The 12,258-nt window shown below is 38.0% G+C and overlaps 1 protein-coding gene across 1 annotated transcript in view; it reads right to left on the bottom strand.

The window, feature by feature from the left end:
- The window catches only part of LOC124802705 (ubiquitin carboxyl-terminal hydrolase 20), a 185,593-nt gene that overhangs the window by 120,203 nt on the left and 53,132 nt on the right, over window positions 1-12,258 (bottom strand). Inside the window, exons 7-9 of the mRNA XM_047263658.1 lie at window positions 10,717-10,909; window positions 8,317-8,533; window positions 8,093-8,233 (exon numbers count right to left, since the gene is read on the bottom strand). Of these exons, the coding sequence (XP_047119614.1) occupies window positions 8,093-8,233; window positions 8,317-8,533; window positions 10,717-10,909 (551 nt within the window). The remainder of the gene's footprint in view (window positions 1-8,092; window positions 8,234-8,316; window positions 8,534-10,716; window positions 10,910-12,258) is intronic.

The following is a 12,258-nucleotide window of genomic DNA, read 5'->3' as shown; positions in this document are numbered from 1 at the left end:
ATAGTCCACTCTTTTGACACATCAAATACTTGGAGGAGCCTTTGTGTCATGAGAGTTTTAATAAGACACTAACACTCTGCAGTAAACTAGTTAAATCAACAATGAAACTAATATTATTAAACTACCAATAACGTACAAATAATTATGAAGCATGCAAAAGATTCGGCTGCATGCCAATCTCACCAGTCGGTGACAGGATGTTCTCAGAGCCAGCTCATTTGTGATAGTTTATGAGTGGGTCTAATCAGAGTCTGTTCTCTGTACTAGTCTTCTTAGCCATGCTCTCGGCTGTCAGTAACTTTATGTGAAAAATTGTTTCAGTTACTTCACTGTAAACTGTTTTATGATGTTCGCTAATAAATGCATCTTTTTGGTATCATGGAACTTATTTCAAGCTGATTAGCTACCAACACTTCCATTTATCACAGGTTACCTGCTTGCATCTTCTAAAGAATTCAATCTGCTACAAGAATTGATTCGATGGACATCGAAAATGAAAGATTTACAGAAAAGAAGTAGCAGGTAATCCTACATGTCAATTAATTAAGGTAGTCTAGGAAAGGATTAATGTAACTTGCGCGGTCTCGAGTGGGAGGCCGTGATCAGTGGTACCATATGTTGCCTATACTGCTTTCTACAGACTCAGTCCTAAATTGAAAAACTTTTATGGAGGTATAATTTTGTAGGAAAATTCTGGTAGAAAGTAAATACTTTCTGAGTAAAGGAGATCTTTAAAAACTAGGCAACCTTTCTTTCTTTCTTTCTTTTTTGTGCATGCCTGTCAACGACTCAATGCTTCTGGTCTTTGGTGAGTCATCTCCTCTACTCCAAAAATATTTATAAACTTTTATGGAGGTTTGGTGCAACAATGGCATCTTGCAGAATCTAGTAATGACTATTTTACGAGGACTTACAGATGAATGGGAAGCTTTAGTTACAGTTTTGTTTAATTGTGATATTAAGGTACTGAAAATGCCATTTACAGAATAAGATGACATAGGAAAAGAACAAATGAAGAAAGAAACAACATGGAAAGGTACTTCCGTTTGCTGCAGCTGCTGCAAAGTTGATCACGTGTTCAGAGATCATCCTGAGAAGGTGAAATTTGAACGACAGTGAAGATATGAGGCGCTGTTAGTACGAGTGCTTCCTGTGTCACAGTTACACTGAATAGTGACAGCAGGATAGTGGGTTCCGGGGCAATTCATAACATGGTTCTAAATGAAAATTATTTTTGAGCTGTTGATAAAAATATTTTAGTTGAAATCATAACTTCAGCTGATGGCATACCTTGGGGAAAGGTGCAGTAAGTGCAAAGATAATTAACAATAAAGGTTTGGCTAAAGAATTTTAAGCTTAAAATTCCTCTCTTGTACCCAAGATCAACCACGCAATCTTATCTGTAAGGCAGCTCACCGCAAACGATGGAAAGGTTACTGTCGGTAAAGAAGGTTATAAGATCTACGATGAATCTAGAAGACTGCTCATTAAAACTAAACAGAAAGATTATAAATATTACGTAAAATGAAGGCAAGTGCAGACAACAGGCGATCAAAAAACATATTGAGAAACAATGAATTTAACACAAAATCACTAGCCTTGGAAGCAGTTCTCTGTTTGGTCTAAGAAAAAGGCAAAATAAACACGTGATGACTGACTGGTGGGTAAACTGATACAAAGAATGTTTCCAAACACTACATTATAAAATGAATGAACAACCACTTTAGAACTTGTTCATAGTGATCTCTTGGGACCTACCGATATTCCAAGTTTGGGAGGCAACAGATATTTAGTGAGTGTCACATATAATGCAAGCACAAACATATTTGTGCATTTAAAAAAAAAAAAAAATAAGGATGAAGCAATTGAATAATTCAAGAAATGGAAGATTAAAGTGAAAAAACAAACTGATAAATACTTGAAGAAAATAGACACTATTAATGGCCTAGAGCTCTGCTCATGCAAATGGTTACAGTTCTGTGAATCTGAATGAATTCAGCTTGAACTAATGACAACATGTACACCGCAGAAAAGTGATATAGCTGAACACCTACTGCAGTGAGTGGCTACTTGCTACAGAATTGCTACTATAATGTTGATGAATTTTTATCTACAGTGTAAATATGTGAAAAATTTAAATAAGTTATACAATTAAGGCCAAAATAAGAAATGTGTACATGTAGATCAATCTGTGTACTATTACATACATGTGTGTATCTGATAATGAAGGCCGAAAGTAAGAAATGCATATGTGTAAAATTTATTTGTGTATTTGTGAAATGTTATTCCCATGTGTTAGACTTATATTGCTATATACTGGAAACCATACAACAGTTTTCTTTTCAACTTTATTGCAATTATTTGACTTGTCCTATATAATTATGTGCCCCTGTAGAATGTATGATTCACAGGACCAATAAATATACAACACAATACAATACGATTAAGTACTGTAGCTGTTGTTAGGACACAATTTGCCGAAGAGTTCTTGGGCTGAGCTGATGCACACTGAGGCATACATAAGAAATCGTGTTACAAGTAGCCACAATGAAAATACAACTTACAAATTGTGGTCAATAAAAAACCTAGAGTGAAATGATGTAAAGTTATACCTAAAAATGTTCTAAATTATCAGCAAGGACAGAAAAAAGCATTCTTCTCAGACCCTCTTTATACGGCCATGGATGTAGGATCTGAATGCCAGAAACTAAACAGGTTGTGAATTCTAGGAACTGTATGTTCAAACCATTTTTGAATGGCAAATGTTCAAATGAGAATATACATCGGAAAGAATCTGCCAGACTGTGCAATGAAAGTGTATTACCATTTCCAAGTATTGAAGATTAAATATGAAGTGAAAGAAGATTCGAGCACTGCAGAGGAATTTTATGATTTATCAGATAAGGAGGAAACTTTGGATAAAACTGAAGGTAATACAGGAAAGTGCAGAAACTCCATGAGAACTTTGCAGGGTAAGAAAGGATATAACAAAAAGGTTTAAGCAAGTGTCAGTGAACGACACGTCATTCCAACTGAAGAACAAAAAATGAACTTTGTGTGAGGAAGGAACAATGACAAACCATTAAGCACTTAATCCTGATGAGGTAGCGGAATGGATAGTTGCAATCAGTGCAAACATTAACTTCTTGAAGAATCATGATGTTTGTAAATTGGTCATCCACCATCTGGTGTAATTCCTGTAAAGAACAGATGGGTATTTAAGAAGAAGAAAACAGATCAGAAGCAAATTTTTAAAGCTTGTTTAGCTGCAAAAGACTTTAGCCAAGTAGAAGGTGTAGACTATAACAAGATTTATTCTTCTGTTTTAAATTTCGAAACAATTTGTCAATTGATAGCAGACTGCATTGAGAAAAATTGCCCTACTGATCAGTACAGTGCAAAGTGTGCATATCTGCACAGCAAATTAAAGGAAAATGCATAAATGCTCCAGCCAGAAGATTTTATCAAGAAAGGCCAAGAAAGTTTTGTTTACAAGTTAAACAAGTCAATATATAGACTGAAACAAAGCAGTAGATGCTACAATTATGATTTACATAAATCCTAGAAAAACTGGGATTAATTCGATATTATGCACCTTCAAAACCAAGCACACAGGCATGGTGTCACCCAAGTTAGGAGTGAAGACGGAATTATTAGTATTTCTCAGATGCAGGAAATTAATCAGATACTCGACAGATTGCGACTTAAAAATGCTACGGGAGCTGAGAGACTGATGGAAATGAAACCAAATTTCCTTGATGAGAAGGGTGATGATAAACTTAAAACTAAAGAGCTCATTGGTAGATCCCATCACCTCTTACAGATAACTTGGCCAGACATAGTTTTCTCAGTGATAAAGTTGTCACAAAGTGTTCAAAATTTAACATGAATAACTAGAATGCAACGAAAGGGGTACTACGATATGTGAAGGAAACAGGGCAATACAAACTTACATATTATCCCATTGGACAAATACTTAAGCATTTACTGAGGCTGATTGGGCTACTCGTGTAGATGATCACAAAAGTATTGCCAGACTTTTGACAATACTGGCAGGATTTCTGATGTACTGGAAGAGTATGAAACAAGCTGCTGCTGCACTGGGCACAATAAAAGCAAAATAGGTGTCAATGGCAACCTGTGCTAGAGATATGGTACAGATGAGAGAGTTACTGAAGAGCCTTGACCTGAAAAGACTTATAGTAGAGTCAACATCTGTGCATACCATAGCTATAAATTGAAGAAGATAGCTAAACAAGATGGGCACCAAGTAATTAGATTGCCACCATATCAGAGTCTTCTGCATACAGTGATTGAAAGTATCACGATTTCTGCATAGGCAGATGGTGTAAAGCATACATAAAAATTACAGGCAGACTTTTATCAACAAGAAATTAGTAGGAACTGTACTATGGATCATTTCATAACAAACCTGTCAGACAGCGAAGATTATAGTATCTATTTATTAGCCTGAAATATTAAATTCATTATCGCCTGGTCTGTATGGCTGTTTAGCATGTAGTTGCATTACATGTTGTTAGTGACTATGAATAAGCCTTTGAAACAGTGATTATGCAGTTTTATAGTTTATTTGTGTAAAGTCAAATAGCGATCGCCAGTAGCTATTGTGTGAGTGTAAATGAAAATAATTTCTCACATGTCACAAAGTTGGTATTTTTGATGTTGTTGTGACTTGACAAACTGAGCAAGTACAAGACTATTTAGATGAGTCGTTCTCAAGGTTGTCTTGAAAATTTACTCATATAGCACATGTACCAGTTGATATCAATATAATGGAAGGAAACATTCCACGTGGGAAAAATTATATATAAAAACAAAGATGAGGTGACTTACCGAACAAAAGTGCTGGCAGGTCGATAGACACACAAACAAACACAAACATACACACAAAATTCAAGCTTTCGCAACAAACTGTTGCCTCATCAGGAAAGAGGGAAGGAGAGGGGAAGACGAAAGGAAGTGGGTTTTAAGGGAGAGGGTAAGGAGTCATTCCAATCCCGGGAGCGGTCTTTCCGCTCCCGGGATTGGAATGACTCCTTACCCTCTCCCTTAAAACCCACTTCCTTTCGTCTTCCCCTCTCCTTCCCTCTTTCCTGATGAGGCAACAGTTTGTTGCGAAAGCTTGAATTTTGTGTGTATGTTTGTGTTTGTTTGTGTGTCTATCGACCTGCCAGCGCTTTTGTTCGGTAAGTCACCTCATCTTTGTTTTTATATATAATTTTTCCCACATGTACCAGTTGGTTATAATTAAAGTACAGCTACTCACATATGTCTAGTGTGGGCTGTAATTACCATATGGCAGCAAAACATTGTACATATAATAAAGTGTAAATGGGGAACTGATTTTTGCTGGAAAAAAATTAGTTCCAATTTTGGCAATCACATGCAAATCTGGTGCTGTGAATGCAAGAAAGATGAATAGAAATGTTCTAACACAATTTGTTCAACACAAGCACTAGAGATGTCAAAAAGATGATGCACCTGTAAAACAACGTGATCAACAGTTGCTTGTAGCAGTTCCGGTGGAATCAGAGCACTGTGTTCCTGTATACTGGCTTTCAGATTAGGTAAGGATGAACATGTCCCTGGCAAATGCATTCTTATAGATATTCCCCAGAGCCGAAAGTCGCATGGATTCAGATCAGTTGATGTTGCAGGCCATGCATGTGGAAGTACTTCTGGAGATTTGAAGTATGCATTAAGCAGATCTTTCACTAGGCGAATGACATGAGGTGTTGCCCCATCTTTCATGAAAACAGTAGTTTCCACACAGTTGCGCTATTCCAGAGCAGGAATTGCATACTGTACAAGAGGGTTTTGATAACATGAAAATGTTGTGATACACCTAACAGGCACTCTGGGTGCATTTTCTTCAAAGAAGAGCAGACCAAGAATAAAGGTGCTTGTGAATCCACACCGCACAGTCACATACAGCAAGTGCAATGGCTCTTTATACACAACATGCAGTTTGACAATACATAAAATTTGTTAGTTCTGTGTATTCATTGCACCTTTTAGTATTAAATGCGCCTCATGAGTCCACAGAACATTGTCCAGCCGTACCTCGTCAACTTCGATGCGTGCCAGAAACCAAAGAGAAAATTCAGAACACTGCTATGCATCATAAGGTTTCAGTTGGTGCACCATCGGGATCTTGTATAGGTAGCAGTGTAATGTAGACTGCAAACGTTACATGCTGTTGACCACGGTATGGGCAATTCTTGACACACTGCACGAGCAATAGCACTAGTGCTGTCCAGGGCACTTGCTGCATTGTCAGTTACAGCAACATCAACCTTGTTAATTACTTCCACCGGGATAGGATGCCTCCCTCTTCCAGATGCCACACCCAGCATTTTCAAATTTCATTACCATCATCATTAAACCGTGTATTGACATCAGGCCTCTCCTCAGACCTTTCAGTCAGTGACACTATTAATGCAGCACTGTAATTACTGCAGTTCACATAAAACAGTTTCACTAACAGCAAACGGTCTCTCTTCTCAATAGCCATACTGTTTTTTCACAATATGGCTTGTCAAATGACAGCATGGATGTCATACCATCACACAAACAGTGTACAGCACCAGATTTGCACCTTCTGGCCAAAACTTGAACTATTTTTTTTTCCCCAATGTAAATCAAATCATTTTTGCATTAATGCATTAGCATATCTACCAAGTTTCGCCACCGTATGATAATTACATCCCACACTAGACCTCCGTAATAGCTGTGGGTTAATTATACCCCAGAAGAGTATATGATCAACAGACAGCATTATTTCAAAATACATTAATGTCACTGTAGGGCAACATGAGTACATTGTTTATATTTACACTTAGACATATTTCAGTGTTATTACTTACTGATCAATGGGAGTTTTCTTGCTTAGTTCCAAATATATTCTTTATGCACCTGGTTTGGCTGGTCCAGGTACACTTTTGCAAAGAGAGTGTCATTTGTAATTTTTGTAGAGTCATGTTGCTATTAAAATCCATTCACATTGCTGTCATCTTCGCTTGGGCACAACACTTTCACTAGCGCAGTCTAAATCATTGCAGAGTGTGTGTGTGTGTGTGTGTGTGTGTGTGTGTGTGTGTGTGTGTGTTGTTGCTGTCTGGTTCGGAAGTGGTGGCAGACAATTCCGCTGTCTATAAAATCGGGAGGGTATTGTTCATTTATGTGGCTACAGCATTGCAGTTGCTTTCTGTACAGTTTTACACAGATAACACCGCCACCGATGCTGTTTCAACTCATAAAGAGGAGTTGCTTGTAAGGATGAAAACCACATTATTTCTGTAGTTGCACACGCATTATTAAAATCAGTAAAACAAAAACAGTTTGGAACCATGAAAATAGCGAGACATTGGCTGGCTAAAATGTGAAATTACAGTGTAAGTACAATATTCTTGACCAGGTGCACAGCCTATCCACTGGAATGGGCAAACGTATTAACATTATTACTAGGCGTGCTCGACTGCTTGTGACCCAGTCAGCTGCCAGCATAGTGCTGACAGCACTGCGGACGTTGCAAAGTATTTTTCCTCTCTGCCCATGCAGAACACTTCACTCAGTGGCCTTCTTATGTGTGCCCTGCTATACTTTGTGGGCAATTTTCCCTAGGTAACATGCAAGAGGAAGCCTAACAGAGCACTGACTAAAACACACAGAATTTTATTAGTCTATTATGTAATTAAAAAAGAACAACTTACACAGTTTTTTAAATTTATCTGATTCCTATATAAAACAAAGCTACACGTTCCTGAAATCTTGGAATATTTTCTCGAGATGAGCAACAAAAAGGTCTGTGATCCAATACCGAATGAAGGGCAGCATCAGCCATAAATTTTAAGGTTTCTATTGCAGATCGATTTTTACTACTGTGTATCAATCTTCAATACAATTACATCCAAGTCATGATGACTCATCAAAAATAAAATCGCATGTGGTACCACTTGACATTACAGAGTTCAAACAGCAACTCAGACACAACCAATGCTGCCCATCCTCCTGTCTTGAATCTCATTAATACAGTCATGTGGCATGCTGTTACTGACAGAAATGACCTCACCTGGTCTCCTGTGTAGACATCAGAACAAGCTGAGAGTCCTCCTTTCTGTGGAGTTAAGGAGCCTTGATGTAACATGTGAATGTGGTCTCTGCTTGGAATCGGCAATGATAGGTCTTGGAAAGTCTCAACACGTGTTGATATCTGTCAGAAACCCAGGTCACACCATTATACACACAGACAAAAACACTAAGTACACAAATGACATACCACCTTCATGTACCAACCCTATCGCATGTAAGGCACTGCACAGAACTCAGCAGCTTTCCGTCAAATACATCAGAAATGATACTCCGGTGCTTAACGGGGTGTTTCTTGCGTGACGCTCCAGGCCCGGGAGCAGAAGACGGCAAACAGGAAGGCCCACGATTGCAAGCTGCTGAAGTAGGCTTGCACAGACGTGACCCACGCTCAGAAGGAGATGGAGATCTGGATCTGTGAATACTGTAGAGCCTTGAATTAAAAAACAATTACTACTTCACAACTATTCTTTGAACAAAGTGCAAGTTTCTTTTCAAAAAATGAATATATGCTCCCATCAGGCTTCACTTGTGATATGTCAAAGTACGAGCTTTCTATCACCATCATGTTACGAGATGCACACATTATACACTACTCTTAATAAGTTCTGAAACATCATGCTGCCTATTACAATGTAGCAAGGTGGGAGTGATCTACTCAAGTTATTGGTTAGAATACAGAATAGTATGCTCAAATAACAATTAATTATGTCACTTTCAATACTGTACAGATAATTATTGTATAAATAAATACACATTGATATGGCACAGTTTTATATAAACTGATTTTACCTGTCCAAGCTTTCCACTAAACATGCCAGGTGGTGCCAGCAGGCAGCACGACTTTGTGTGGGTAAGTTGTTTACAGTTCTGTTCAGTTGCAGTTCAACATGCCACGAAAGGATGTGGTACATATAGCGAAAGTAACTGAAAATGGCTGCAAATTGCCAGATTCCTAATGACTTACAGGTAAAGATAATCACTCTGCACCACGAAGGCAATACTGCCCAATAAATATAAAAGAAATTAAAGATTTCCATCAGTGGAGTTGTTAAGACCGTGCACTGGTATCAAGATATAGCACCTATGATGATCGTCACTGTTCAGCAGCATCCAGAATACTATCAAACACCAGGAAAAGTATTTGTTAGTGACCAATAAACATAATAGATTCAAAACTGCCCAAAAATTGACTGCTTAACTAAACACAGCTTGGGATACACCAGTGAGTGAGTCAACAGTGAAACTGCAATTGGCAGCCTCCAGGGTTATCTAGCAGCAAGGAAACCACCATTGTGCCCTCTTAACAAGAAAAGAACTTGCATTTCTCATTTTATTAAGGAACTATCTGCTATGGCATTTTATGACACAACATTTTCGATACACCAAGAGCATCCGGGTATCATCCAGCTTTGAGCTCACTCAATGCTGCCAAAAACTCATGAAGACAGGTCAAAACAGGATCCAAGATACTCTGACTCACTCAGTACTACTAGGATTAAAGTCAGGTGACCTGGGGAACTAAACATACCTCCATAATAAGATTCTGAAAAAATGTATCCAGAAAGCAACAGTATAGGCAGTGTCAATGAAACAGAATGTACCAGCCAGAATTTTAATCATATAAGCAAAGCAATTTTCTTACTACTGAGGACTGGTGCTGAGATAAAATGTAACAAGTTTTATACGCCCAGAAGCACAAATTGCTATATTATTGTGGGTCTTTTAATATCAAACAGATAACTGATACATATTATCCAAAATACTTAGATCCATAAATGTTTTCTCTTAGTGAAATGTCAAGTAATTGGCAAGAAATTGAAGGTAAAATCCTTTTGAATTACTTCGTTGAAAGATGTTGAATTAGTCTATAATATATTCTTAAACAATCTTCCGAAGATGACAATTATGTACCATTCTGTAGGAGCTTTGAAACAATCCAAAGACCTTGAGAGAAAGTAATTTGATATCACATGAAGACAAGTTTTAGGAACAGTGAGAACTGGCATCTTCTCAAAATCTTGAGTGACCATTACAAAAACTGACATGCCGAATTACTGGTTAAATTGAAGACAAAGTGGCCCTGTGGACCAGAATGTGTAAATTTTTGTTATAACAACCACAGGAGTTGCTATTAATCAGCATAAATGTATGGAGTAATGGACAGTAATGCAAGTTTGTTTTGAATGATTAAAGATAACAGTAGCATTCCAAGCTTTTATTTGGTTTTAATAATGGACCTCACAGGAGATTATTCTGTCATCAACAAAAGAAACATTTAACAATCGAGCACCGCTATCCAGTGAGTGATGATATTGGTCAAAGGGTAACTAACTTTACTAGAGACTGATTTCTATACACTCAGTGACCAGTCTTACATATTCTGACATACCTGTTGAAACCCATACCCAAGAACAACCAGATTACTAGAAAGATTAATTTAACTTTATAAAACAAATACAGATATGAAATAATAAACTTTCTCACAAAAATGTGAAATTTCATTCACCAGGGCATTTACTGGAATTTTTCTGGATGTCTTGCACCAAATACTTATAAATGAGATATAATACATCACAAGCAAAAACTGCTGATAGAAAGTCATACCTGTTTTTGCTTGATGATCTTTCCCCTTCATCACTTAATGAAGACCTCTCACTCACACCTGAATCACACGTTTCATATTCAGCTTCAGATTGGCTAGAGTTTCCGCCGCATCCACTTCCTCTACCGCCAGTATGTTCATCATCCTCATCAGAAATGTCTTCAAAGGAATTTCGCCGAATGTGCTGGTTGTCATCTGTTTCAAACAAAACAGTAATTAGCACCTGGGAACATTATTCTGCATTTATGACACACAAACACCATTTTAAATGTTGAACAGTAGCTACCAATTTAAGACTGGTTTAATACTGGCACTCATGGATGAAAAAAAAAAGATAATACTCTAACAAAGAATTTAAGAGTTGCTGTTGACTTTTACAATCCTCACAGTAAAAATGTTATGTTGTGAGTATTGCTACAGGAGAAGTTGGTTGCTTGGTTGGGAGTTAAGGGGCTAAACAATAAGGGCATCAGTCCCTACATTATGGATTACTCCCTTTGAAGTTAGTAAAACAGCTAGAAATATGACTGAAATATGATAATATTCAGTAGTGGTAAAAATGAGGCACCGAGAACAATATTCATGCCAGAGATGGGAAATAATTGCACAGCTGATAAAATTACACAGTCCAATCAAATTAATGTGACCACTGACTATATTTGACGTCAACATGCAATAACCATTCACAGCCAGCACATGGAAACATGTGTGAAGGGTATAAAGGGTGTTACAAAAAGGTACAGCCAAACTTTCAGGAAACATTCCTCACACACAAAGAAAGAAAATATGTTATGTGGACATGTGTCCGGAAATGCTTACTTTCCATGTTAGAGCTCATTTTACTACTTCTCTTCAAATCACATTAATCATGGAGTGGAAACACACAGCAACAGAACGTACCAGCATGACTTCAAACACTTTGTTACAGGAAATGTTCAAAATGTCCTGCGTTAGCGTGGATACATGCATTCATCCTCCGTCGCATGGAATCCCCTGATGCGCTGATACAGCCCTGGAGAATGGCATATTGTATCATAGCCGGTCCACAATACGAGCACGAAGAGTCTCTATATTTGGTACCGGGGTTGCATAGACAAGAGCTTTCAAATGCCCCCATAAATGAAAGTCAAGAGCGTTGAGGTCAGGAGGGCATGGAGGCCATGGAATTGGTCCGCGTCTACCAATCCATCAGTCACCGAATCTGTTGTTGAGAAGCGTACGAACACTTCGACTGAAATGTGCAGGAGCTCCATCGTGCATGAACCACATGTTGTGTCGTACTTGTAAAGACACACGTTCTAGCAGCACAGGTAGAGTATCCCGTATGAAATCATGATAACGTGCTCCATTGAGCGTAGGTGGAAGAACATGGGGCCCAATCAAGACATCACCAACAATGCCTGCCCAAACGTTCACAGAAAATCTGTGTTGATATGACGTGATTGCACAATTGCGTGCGGATTCTCGTTAGCCCACATATGTTGATTGTGAAAATTTACAATTTGATCACATTGGAATGAAGCCTCATCCGTAAACAGAACATT

The sequence above is a fragment of the Schistocerca piceifrons genome, chromosome 6 (genome assembly GCF_021461385.2).
Source record: "Schistocerca piceifrons isolate TAMUIC-IGC-003096 chromosome 6, iqSchPice1.1, whole genome shotgun sequence".
NCBI lineage: Eukaryota > Metazoa > Arthropoda > Insecta > Orthoptera > Acrididae > Schistocerca > Schistocerca piceifrons.
Note: the sequence above shows the minus strand (reverse complement) of the source record. Positions and strands in the feature narration are given on the sequence as shown.